Here is a 12,141-nt window from a genome sequence, read left to right as displayed (position 1 = left end):
AATTTCTTTAGTGATTGTAAAGTCTCGTTATTTTTCCTATAAAAAAAAAAACATGTTATACTTACCTGCTCTGTTGCAGTGGTTTTGCACAGAGCAGCCCTGCTCTTCCTCTTCTCGGGTCCCTCTGTAATCCTGGCCCCTCCCTCCTGTCGAGTGCCCCCCCCCAAGCAGGGAGCTTGCTATGGGGGCACCTGAGCCGAGTCCCAGCTCCCTTTGTCCATTCAGACACGGAGCCCTGACCCAGCCCGCCCCCTCGCTCTCCTGATTGGCTAGCTGTCTTTGATTGAGGAGGGAGAATCTCGGATGACTGAGACACTCGTGGACAACGCTGGACAGAGAGGGACCTCAGTTAAGTGTTAGAGGGGCTTCTGCACACAGACAGCCTTTTATCTTAATGCATAGATGCATTTTTATCTTAATGCATTGATGCATTAAGATAAAAAAAAACGTCTGCCTTTACAACCACTTTAACTATATACAAATATAGGGATGATGGTACGCCCAATCTACAATGAACACCTCTTTTTGTTCTATATCTCTACATATGCACCCTACACAAGATAGAGTGTAATGGGCCGTACACACAATAGGATTTTACGACAACAAATATTCAATATGAGCTTGTTGACAGAAATTCCGACCGTGTGTATGCTCCATCGGACATTTGCTGTCGGAATTTCCAACAACAACTGTTTGAGAACAGGTTCTCAAATTTTCCAAATTTTTGTACACAATTCTGACGTACAAAAGTCCAAACGCACAAACATTCCTCAATAGATCTACATTTTTGAATTCATGTTTTTATTGAGTCTTTTAACAGAAGAGATTGTCATCATTGTTGTAACAAAAAAAAGTTGTATACTGTATATTAGACAAGCAGTACTGTGAGCATTGCTACAACCAACTAACAAAACTGGCTTTTCCTTTCTTGTTGATAAAAATGTTTTATTCCTTTCTCTTCTACTTTTATCTCCTTACAAATTTTATTTCTCAAAACTGTGTTTCAAATGCTGTAACAGAACATGTTTATATCCATGCATATGTAAAAAAATATTTCTAATAAATGAATATACTAGCTTAATTTGGAAAGTGTATTATATTTAGTTATACATTGTAATAACAGATATGGAAAACAATACACATTGCCCATTATTAAACCTGTACAAGATTTGGACATTCTATTTTTTCCTTATTTCCATAGAGAGCAGTCTAAAGATGTCAGATCTTTTCTAGTAGTTGTAGTAGGTGTAGTAGTAGTAGTAGGTGCCCATCAGTTTTTCTAGTTTCAACAAGGATTGAAACAAAAGTTTAGGTCATTAACCCAAGAGTGCAAGCAATGGGCACACTCAAGACTCTGAGGTGCCAACCCACTTACTGTTAGCAGTTATGCCCTGTACACGCGATCGGACATTCCGACAACAAAACTGTGCATTTTTTTCTGACGGATGTTGGCTCAAACATATCTTTCATACACATGGTCAAACAAATTCCAATCGCCAAGAACGCGATGACGTACAACGCGTACGACAGCACTATAAAAAGGAAGTTCAATAAGAAGTGTGCCACCCTTTGGGCTCCTTCTGCTAATCTCATGTTTATCTCGTGTTAGTATAAGTTTGGTGAGAGACGATTCATGCTTTTCAGCCTCGTGCTTTTCAGTTCATTACTGCTCTTCAGTTTGTGCTTGTGGATTCGTATCTGTTTTACATTGCATTCTTTTCCACTCGTTTCTGATTTTCAGATCATTCTTCTCAGGCCTTTCTGATTTTCTTTTGCATTCTGTTAGTTCGTTCTGACCAGCCGACCATTTTCCAGCCACGTTGCGAGTACATACTCATCGTAGAGTTCGTGTTGTGCAGGGGCTTGGTGTTGGAGTGCGGGAAGGAGTTCATGGACGAAGAATTGGTTGCTCCAGCATGACCAATTCTGTCACATGCCTTTGTTGCGGGAGATCCGTGAGAATAATCCTGATGATTTCAGGAATTATCTTCAGATGATGGACCCTGTTTTTCACCGTTTGTTGGCTTTGCTGTCCCCTTATATTACGAAGCAGAACACTTGCATGTGGCAAGCCATCACTCCAGAACAAAGGCTAGTCATCACCTTGCGTACTTGGCAACGGGGAGAAATCTGCAGGACATCAAGTTCTCGACAGGCATCTCCCCCCAGGCTCTGGGAATCATTATTTCAGGGACCTGTTCTGCCATCATTCAGGTCCTGCAGAAGGAGTATATTAGGGTAAGTTTCACATTTCACATTCTATGTATTTAATGGGTGTTAATGTATTGTATTTATTTCATCATTCCCTAATTACCATGATTGTAATATACTGTGAATGTCCTCTTTATCCTTATTAGTGCTTACCCTAAACACCCCCTAAAATGTGTTAAAATTTTATTTTTGTCCTTAAATTCAGGCAGAGTGCAAGAGGCTTTTTTTTTGGGCGGGGGGGGGGGGACTCATTTGGAACCCTCCAACCGCTAAGTCAAACGATACCAATACTCTATCTGCTGACTTTGCCAAATCCATACACACTATACCTACCTCTTTTGTGCTCAGATTTATGGATGAATTCACCAAAGCATGTAGTGCAAGGGCCTGCCTGAATACTTTCAAATGGTACTGTTTAAAGTTTTGTTCTCCTATTATCTTGTTAGGTAATTGCAGAATGTAAAAATGTGCTTCAATTAGGACAGTGTGTATTCATATTTTTGTATTATGACACTTCTTACCTGTCCAGTGGGCTGCCAATAGTGTAAGTAAGGAGGGGCTGGCCAAAGTAAAACATTATTTATGCATTCAGTTCTCAATGAAGTGGAGAGGGTTACCTGTCCAAAACATCTCCCCCTTCTAAAATGTTTACAATGAGCCATCAGAGGGGGTGAGGAATCTGATAAGTGGACCTTATACTTTTGTCTTTAAATACTTATTTCAATAAATGTTATACTTATGCTGGCCAAGAATGTTTGTGTCTAATCTGCTTGCAATGTTATGTGCAAAATTACAAAAATAAATTTTCTCGTTTGACTCCACAGTTTCCTTCAAACCCACAGGAATGGCAGACTGTGGCATCCCAGTTTGCTCAGCAGTGGGACTTTCCTAACTGTGGAGGGGCAATAGATGGGAAGCATGTCCACATCGTCCCACCCCCCAACTCGGGATCATACTATTATAACTATAAGGGGTTTAATAGTATTGTGATGTTGGTGGTGGTGTCAGCGACATACAAGTTATTGTATATGGACGTGGGGAAAAATGGCCGGATGTCGGATGGTGGAGTCCTCACCCAGATGGAGTTCTACAGATGGCTCCAGAATGGCAGCTTGGGCTTGTCACCTGCGGAAGACAATGTGGATGGCCTTCCGTTTGTGTTCGTCACTGATGAAGCATTTGGGCTGGGTGATCACCTGATGCAGCCGTTCCCCATGAGGACCCTCACCTCAGAGCAGAGGGTTTTTAACTACCGGCTAGACAGAGCCAGAAGAGTCGTGGAGAATGCGTTCAGAATAATGGCCAGCCGGTTCCGTCAATTTCTGCCAAAAATACACATGGTGGAATATAACATTAACCATATTGTACTTGCCTGCTGCATTCTCCACAATTACCTCAGAAAAAATGCAACAAACTATGTGGCCTCAGTTGGGGCTGAGGCCGGATTTCAAAATACAAATCTGACGACACTTGAACATGTTCGTCCTGGCTTGCTCCCCCAAAGTGCCCGCAAAGTTAGACAGAAGTATGTCGAGTGCATTGAGGGTAGGGGGGCCAGTGATATGCCAGACAATGTGTGAAACTTTTTTTAAGTAATTTTTTTTGGTATAAACTGAACTCATATTTCATTTTATTTACTGCTTGTGTTTCTTTTAGCTGTCTCCTAGGTTCTCCAATGGCTTTTTTTTTGGCCATTTTCTTCAATAGTGCAAACGTAATTTATTAGACACATGAGGTGACAATCTCTTCTTCAGCTAACTATTATGCTGTGGGTCTGCTACACACATATTGTTTTTGTTGTATATAATGCATTAATGATAACAATAATCATCCTTTTCAGCTCCATTAATTAATTGCTTTGAGTCTCTAAAGTGGCGTGATTGGGGCAAATTTTAAAGCATGTGGGGGTTTTACTAAAGGCAAATACACTTTGCACTACAAGTGCACTTGAAAGTGCACTGAAACTGCACTTGTAGTGCAAAGTGGATTGCCTTAAGTAAATACCCCCATTGTCACTGTAAACTACACCAATTTACTCCAAAAACTGGTATTGAGCATAGAAAGAAGAAGCCACACATTGTTGAGTATAAAACATGTTACTCCATGCACATTCACATGCACATTAGAAAAGGTTTTTTTAACAAACCAACATCTTTGGTGTATAACATTTTTATGTTTGACAGTAGAAATATATTTTTTTGGTTAAACAGGCATGTTTAAAACCATAAAACAATACACAACTCAGGAACTTACAAAGTTCAACTTGGATAAATTGAAGGCCATATGGGACATTAGTATGTCATAACTGTGTTGATCTTGCCTTCATCAGATGGGGTGATGTCACCCCTGTATAAGCCAAATTTTGAAGATGCACACAAATTCGGAATGAAAATGTGGATTTGATCCCATGCCTAATGTCAACATGTGCTAGCTCCCATCATGAGGGATCAATGGATGTGTTTCAGGGGTGCAACCCCTTCCTCTCATCTACTTTAGTTGTGAGGAAAGGGTTGCACCCAAAAAACGTGTACATTGATATTCCGTGATGGAAGATAGCACATGTTGACACATTGTGTGCATCTTCAAAATTTGGCTTTCAAATTACTTTAAAACTTTTTTAAATGAAAAAATATAACAACAAAATGTAAAAATTTGTGAGTGTTTTATTTTCTGCCTAAAACATCAATGATGTTGTTGAGTCTTTTTTCAACATCATTGTTTTCCTTTATCTTTTCTAATTCCCGATTGCACACCATGATTTCCCCGATGAGGATCTGTGCACTTGCACTGGTGAAATTAGTTTCTTCTTCCACAACATCCACATCACCTAACAATAAAAAAACACACCATTGGGGTTATTTATGAAAGGCAAATCCACTTTGCACTACAAGTGCACTGCAAGTGCACTTGGAAGTTCATTCGCTGTAGATCTAAGGGGGACTTGCAAGGAAAATAAAAAACAGCACTTTAGCTTGCACACATTTGGATGATAAAATCAGCAGAGCTTCCCCTCAGATCTAGAGCGACTGCACTTCCAGGGGCACTTTTAGTGCACTTACAAGTGCACTTGCAGTGCAAAGTGGATTTACCTTTCGTTAATAACCCCCCATGCATTATAAATATGCATACATACAGTACATCTATTACCTGAAGCTGTGGTCTCAGACACTGGCCTGTTGTGGTCACTATTTTGCCAAATTCCTGAACCTCGCCCTTCACATCTTCTTCAGGGTGTGTGGGGATTTCCTCTCCGTGAGAAGGTGTGGTGTTCTTGGTATCCTCAGATGTCTCGAGTCCTTTCTCCCCTATGTGAATAAAAAGTAAGGTATAATTAGCACACAGATATTTGAGACAAGATAAAGGAATATGAAACATTGCTTGGAAGTGTCATACAATTGTCTGATTTGGCAGATTTCCAAGCTTTCTAAAGCTGGAATGCTTACCTGTTTTGTTATTAAAGTTTCACAGATGGAGAGACCCCTATTATCCACTGGAGCACCTGCAAGGGACACCTTAAAAAGGTTGTTCTGGTGTCCCACACTAGTGCTCCTGCATCCAGATGTGTAAACAGCTGCTTAGTGTCCTCTCCTTACACTGAATCAAGTTTGCATTTCATTATAGTTACAAACACATCTAGACAACAATGTACTAAGCTTCTTTTCATACAAATAGGCCTGAACAAATGTAGTTAACCTGCATCTGCCTAAAACATTGTATTAGTGGTCAAATGAACAATGTTTACTACGGACGATCGAACGAACGTTGTTTACTATGAATGATTACTGTCCCCACGCCATTTTAAAATGTACAACAGTAAACAAAAGCACATGGAAGTACAGGCAAGTAATAATAATTGGAACACACAACAAATACTTACTTTTTTTGCAGCACTCTCTTGATCCTTCTGTACTGATTATGCTCCCTCAATTTGAGGTCTGACCAGCATTTCCTCAATTGCTCCTTGGATCGCCGTACCCCAAAATTCTTCTGCAGACTTCTCACAACTTTACTGATGATCTTGGCCTTTCTCACATTTGGGTTGCTGTACGGTCCATACTTCCCATCATAGTCGGCCCTCTTCAAGATGTCCACCATCTCCCCCAACTCTACAAAGGGCATATTTGAGGCCTTAAATCTCCTCCTGGATCAGGACCTGTGTGGCTCCGGGCTTTTGTCGTCCTCCTCATCGCTGATATTATTATGCACCTGTTGTCTCTCCACCATGTGCTCTCCCACTGCACCGAAAGAGAAGGGGCGGGGGATATACTAGAAAGAAGGTCAGGTCGGAGTTTCAGATGTGCAGATAAAGCCTAACACGCGTGCATCGTACGTATGATCTGTGACCAGAGGACGGAGTAGCGTAACTGCCGATCGTGCAAACAAAGGTACCATTTTAACTTGGGGCATCAGTGGTTAGGGGCTTATACTGCTTTTATAGATTGAGGCCTATATTGGGACAAGATTAGGAGAGTTTAGCCTGACATTAGGGTTTGTCTTGTGTTGTGTCTTGCAGATAAAAGGGATACATTTAATGACCATGACTTCCTCCCCAACTTCATTGATAAGTACAGAGAGCTACTCTGTCTGTGGCAAGTGAAACACCAATCGTATAACAACAAAATAAAGAGAAAGGCAGTGCTGGATCAACTGTTGGAATTGGTGAAGCCGGTGATTCCCACAGTAGACAGCACTTATGAAGTGCAAAATTAGTGGCCTGAGGAGCACATATCAACACTGAAGAAATGGCTGCACTCCAAGATCCATCAAAATTCTTATTTAATAAAGAACATCCCAAGTGTTACAGAGAGTACAAATGGTAGAAACGTTTCACACACTAACAGGTGCGATTATTCATTAATGAATTCAGTAATGAATAAGCGCACCTGTTAGTGTGTGAAACGTGTCTACCATTTGTGCTGTCTGTAACACTAGGGATGTTCTTTATTAGATAACAATTTTACAGCCATTTCTTCAGTGTTGATCGTATGCGGAGGCGAGCCGAGGTGGGCACCTGTGATATCATTAGGCTTCCTGTCTCACCTGGAGCAGCGAGTTCTTTTGTTTGGATATGAGGAGCACATATAATAATGAGCGCAAAAAGGTCCAGGATTCCATGAGATCAGGAGCAGCAACAGATGACATTTATGTCCCCAGACTGTGGTACTATGACAGACTGTGTTTTTGTCAGACCAGAGTGAACCCAGGCCATCACTATCTACACTTCCTTCCACTCTTCCTTTCACCTCAGATGAGGCTTCCGATGTACAACCTGGGCCTTCCACCCAGGAAGAAGATGTGGAGGAGCCCAGCTTGAGCCAGGTATAGCATTGTTCAACATATTTCTGGTCAAAATTTTAATGATATTATCTAGATGCTATTATTGATCACTAATTTCTGATTTAACAAAGTGGTTTCCATATCAATAGACAACAGTAGTCAAAAATGATTGGGACAAGAATGAAAAAAGCTGGGGTCAGAATTATAGTCTTTTCTATTTGTTAACATTCAATTTGCAACAGTCATGAGGTCTAAATTGTGTGTGATTGATGACCAAAAAAACTAAAACTATGTCCCATTTTCATTCACAGGAAAGTCTCAGCTAGGAGGAGGCCATAGAAAGTGGCAGCCAGTAGGTGGCCGCGTAAAGTGGCAGTCAGGAGGTGGTGGAGGAAAGTGGCAGCCAGGAGGTGGCCGTGCCCAGTAGCCTGACCGAATCACAGGTTCCTCCCCTCCGCCTTCCAACAAAAAGGCCCAGGAAGGGGAGGAACGTGCGCTTGGTTTGTTTCAGCAGGCTATTGCGGTCCTCAGAACCACCCCTAATGTCCAGGAGGCCTTTGGCTGTATGACAGCCAGTGAGAAGGTCATATTTCAGGCCCTAAATAAGGAGGTGAGGGGCCAACTCACCAATAAAAGTCATGTATGTGAGTTCGACCATACTCCTCCTCCACCTCCTGCAACAACTCCAACACCACAGCCACAGCCTAGAAGGAAGCTTGGAAGGAAGTCAAGGGAGTGATGGCTTGGGTTCGGTCTGGTCTGGTAAAAAACGCAGGCTGTTGTAAGACCACAGCTGGGGGATATATATGTCATCTGCTGCTGTTCCCGTTCTCTCCTCCTGGACCAGATTGTGCTCCCTATTAAATGAACTCCTCAGGCTACCAATAATTGATGTCTGCCCTGGGGTACAAAGGCTTTGCCAATTTCAACAGTTTATCCACCGTTGCCTTCCTCTTTAGTTTCTTATGACACCTAATAAATTACTATTTTTTTTTTACAAATACTTGGCTATGTGTTTTAGTTAAAAAAAGGACAGCTTGCTTGTGAGTAGGCAGGTACATTTCAAAAATACAATGTCAAATTAACAAGGTACACCAACACCAACCAAGCACTTTGAGGTTAAACAGAAACAAGATAATAATGGTGATGTGGTAACTTGACTCACTATAATGAAAAATATTATCAGCAATAGAATATCAGCAGCAAAGCAACTGCATTATTCTAGCATTATAAAGAAGAAGAGAATGCGCTGCACTGAAAGATTAAACAATTTGCAGCGTGACGAATGAGCTATTTCCATTACGAGCGCTAGTTTTACCAGACCGAACGCTTCCGTCTCGTACTTGATTCTGAGCATGCGTGGAATTTTGTGCCTCAGACTTGTGTGCACATGCTCGGAATTTCCGACAACGTTTTTATGTCGGAAAATTTGAGAACCTGCTCTCAAAACATTTGTTGTTGGAAATTCCCGACAGCAAATGTCCGATGGAGCATACACACGGTCAGAATTTCCGACAACAAGCTCACATCGAACATTTCCAGTAAGAAAATCTGACCGTGTGTACGAGGCATTAGTCCCATACATACTATCAGATTTTCTGCTGATTTTTTCCTTCAGGTTTACCAAAACCATATAATATGAGGTCAGACCTTAGGAGTTTCAATTTGTATGCAATCAGGCAGGTCCTTGCACTACATGGTTTTGGTAAATCTGAAGGAAAAACATTTGCAGAAAATCTGATAGTGTGTATGGGGCTTTATAGAGCCAATATCAACTACTGGTCTAGAAATGGAAATGTAATTGTTACATTGGGTCTGACAGCCTACTCATGGGTTTAACTGTATGCAGCAAAAATTCAAAAATGTGCACACTAGAAAAAAGATGGTGACCTCCATCCTTGATGGTCAGTTTATATGCCTCCTAAACAATAGGCAACACTAATTCACTCATTTGCTGCAATGCTACTTTCACACTGGTGGCTGGTTACTAAACAATTCTGCTGCACATTGAGGCCCTGGGATGTGCTAAAGCATGAGTATTCTGTACATTTATGGCTGCATACAGAAGGTTAGTATTCTTTATCAGGATGGCAATACCAAATATTTTAACACTATACAGAGATGGCTAATCCAAAAGCCTATAGAGGGATAAAAGTTTCAGTATTCCTGCTCTTCTACCTTACTTTGTCAGAAAAACATAGGAAGGTGACATTTTTACTTAACATAGACATAACTATTTTGCTGAGAGACTCACTATACCATTGAGATTGGACGTAAAACAGAAGGCATCATAACGCTCATCCTCCTTATGCCGGTATCCATAGTTCCTTACTCCAGTAGGGGTTTCTTTTTTTCCACATTCTTCCCGTGGTTTGGAGATTGGGTATTGCACAGATCCATCTTGCAACCAACCAGCATTGCACCAGTCAAGGCCATTCAGCCAAGCTTCATGAAGCTGGTCATAAGAAGCAAGGATACCATCCTGCTGCTTGCAGGCCTGCTGAGCTTCGTGAAAGTTCATGTGATAACGTCCTATGCGTGGATAATAAGGAAAGATCACTCCTGAATGGAACATAACAAATTATAAACAATAAATTTTGCTTTTTTTTCCATTAAAAAATTGCAAGTAGTTTAAAAAGGATGCAGAATGTGAAATATTATACCTTCTAAGTCAAGTTTGACTGTACCAGTGTCATCTTCTAACTCATTGGTTACTTCACACTCATATTTCCCATAATCTGCCAAGGTAATATTGCGGATGATCAGTGAGGCATCCCCTGCATCATGTTCTTGAAGAGAAACACGGTTCTTGTATGGGCCAAAGTCCCTCATTTCCTTTCCCAGAGCTACAAACACATCAGTGAAGGATGCAGGCTCATCAATCTTGGACCATTTTATGCGTATTGATGCGGGCTCCTCTCCAGAATGCTCATAATGATAACGACAAGGAAGGATTATGGTGCCACCACGATGTGTGGTCACCATACCTGGTGCTGTTTGTACAATGACTTCACCAGTTTCGTCCTCTGACCATAGGAGTTACAGTTCATCAAAGGGAACATAGAAAAAAAAGAGAAAAACTCATGACTAAAATAAACTCAAGAAAGAATCAAATCAACATATGTCATCCTAAATTCTTCCCTTTGTCTTGTTTTTGGAAGTACTTTTCTGATAATAAGGCTATGCAGATTGAAACAACATTCTCTATAATGTTTTGGGCTATCTAAGTTATCACATTAAAATCCCCAGTCGATGGGATAATCACTTAAAGGCCTATTGTGTAAACATTGTATTTACCAGCAAGTCATGTCTCCTTTGTAGAGGGTTACTTGTACTTTATAATCCAGTGAAGTTTCAACAGCTGTCGAGATATGATATTAGCTAGATGCATTGGCCAACTCATTTTATGAAAGAGCGATATAGCACAACCTTCATCCTGTTACACGTGTGTTGTTGTTTGTTTACCTTTAAATAATTTTGTCCCTTCCTCACTCGTTAGCTAGGAAATGCTTTGTATAGCTAGTTCCACCCTCTATTCAGTGTGTCTTTAATTTCTGCTCTGAGCACCTTGCTGAAGCTAAAAACACTTTGTATGACCTATCTGATGTTCATTTGGGAAGATCTGCACAGGTTTTTTATTAAATCTTTCTGTGATTTGCAAGATGTTATTTGGATTGAGTTAGGCCGCGTACACACGCGCAGACTGTTCGCCCAACCTTGTTCGTCAAACAGTTTCGGCAAAGAGTCCGCTCAAAATTAGCATGGACGGACATGGCCACACACGACGAACGAACAGTTTGCTGAAACCGTGCGCGATGACGTGAACGGCACGTACGACGGGACGAAAAATACGACGTCCTATACACTGCATTATAACTTTCGGCGTGTAAATCCTTTCTGAGCATGCGCGGAACTTAGTTTGACGAACAAGCCTACACACGGGCGGACTGTTCGCTGAAATAAGGTTTCAGCGGACAGTTTTTCGGAAATTCCGTAAAACCTTGTTCGTCAAACTGTCCGCTGAAACTGTCCGCTGAAAGCCCACACACGAGCGGACTGTCCGCCCAAACACTGTTCAGCGGACAAGGTTGGGCGAACAGTCCGCCCGTGTGTACGCGGCCTTACTGTCTTCCAACACTGCTGAGCTATTTTACCACAAATGGATCACTAGAGATTACACTTGCAGTGCTTAGACTGGAGAGGCAGAACAGTCATAAAAAAAAACATTTAGCTCCAGTCAAAAAAATCATCTATACCTCTGAAATATATTATAAAATGTGATATAGACTTTGGGCATACAGAGACTAAAAGCTGTGTTAAAGCGGGAGTCCGCCGGGAGTCCGCGTTTTTTTTTTTTTTTAAAAGCCAGCAGCTACAAATACTGCAGCTGCTGACTTTTAAAATAGTGACACTTACCTGTCCAGCGCACCCGCGATGTCGGCACCCGAAGCCGATCTCTCGATCGTCTCTTGGGTGCTGCCGCCGCCATCTTGGGTATAGGAATCAGGAAGTGGAGCCTTTCGGCTTCATTTCCCGGTTCCCTACTGCGCATGTGCGAATCGCGCTGCGCAATAAGGATGGACCCGCTGCCTCTGGGATCTGTGTGTTTCCCAGCAGGCAGCGGGGGACTTTCGGAAAGGGGCGTAATCTACG

At 41.6% G+C, this 12,141-nt stretch overlaps 1 protein-coding gene across 1 annotated transcript in view; it reads right to left on the bottom strand.

The window, feature by feature from the left end:
* The window catches only part of HAPLN4 (hyaluronan and proteoglycan link protein 4), a 30,937-nt gene that overhangs the window by 6,224 nt on the left and 12,572 nt on the right, over positions 1–12,141 (bottom strand). Inside the window, exons 3-4 of the mRNA XM_077475450.1 lie at positions 10,152–10,514; positions 9,748–10,050 (exon numbers count right to left, since the gene is read on the bottom strand). Of these exons, the coding sequence (XP_077331576.1) occupies positions 9,748–10,050; positions 10,152–10,514 (666 nt within the window). The remainder of the gene's footprint in view (positions 1–9,747; positions 10,051–10,151; positions 10,515–12,141) is intronic.

This window comes from Lithobates pipiens, unplaced genomic scaffold (genome assembly GCF_037356315.1).
Source record: "Lithobates pipiens isolate NorthernLeopardFrog02 unplaced genomic scaffold, aLitPip1_a1.2 Scaffold_13, whole genome shotgun sequence".
NCBI lineage: Eukaryota > Metazoa > Chordata > Amphibia > Anura > Ranidae > Lithobates > Lithobates pipiens.
This window is presented reverse-complemented; position numbering and strand designations above follow the sequence as displayed.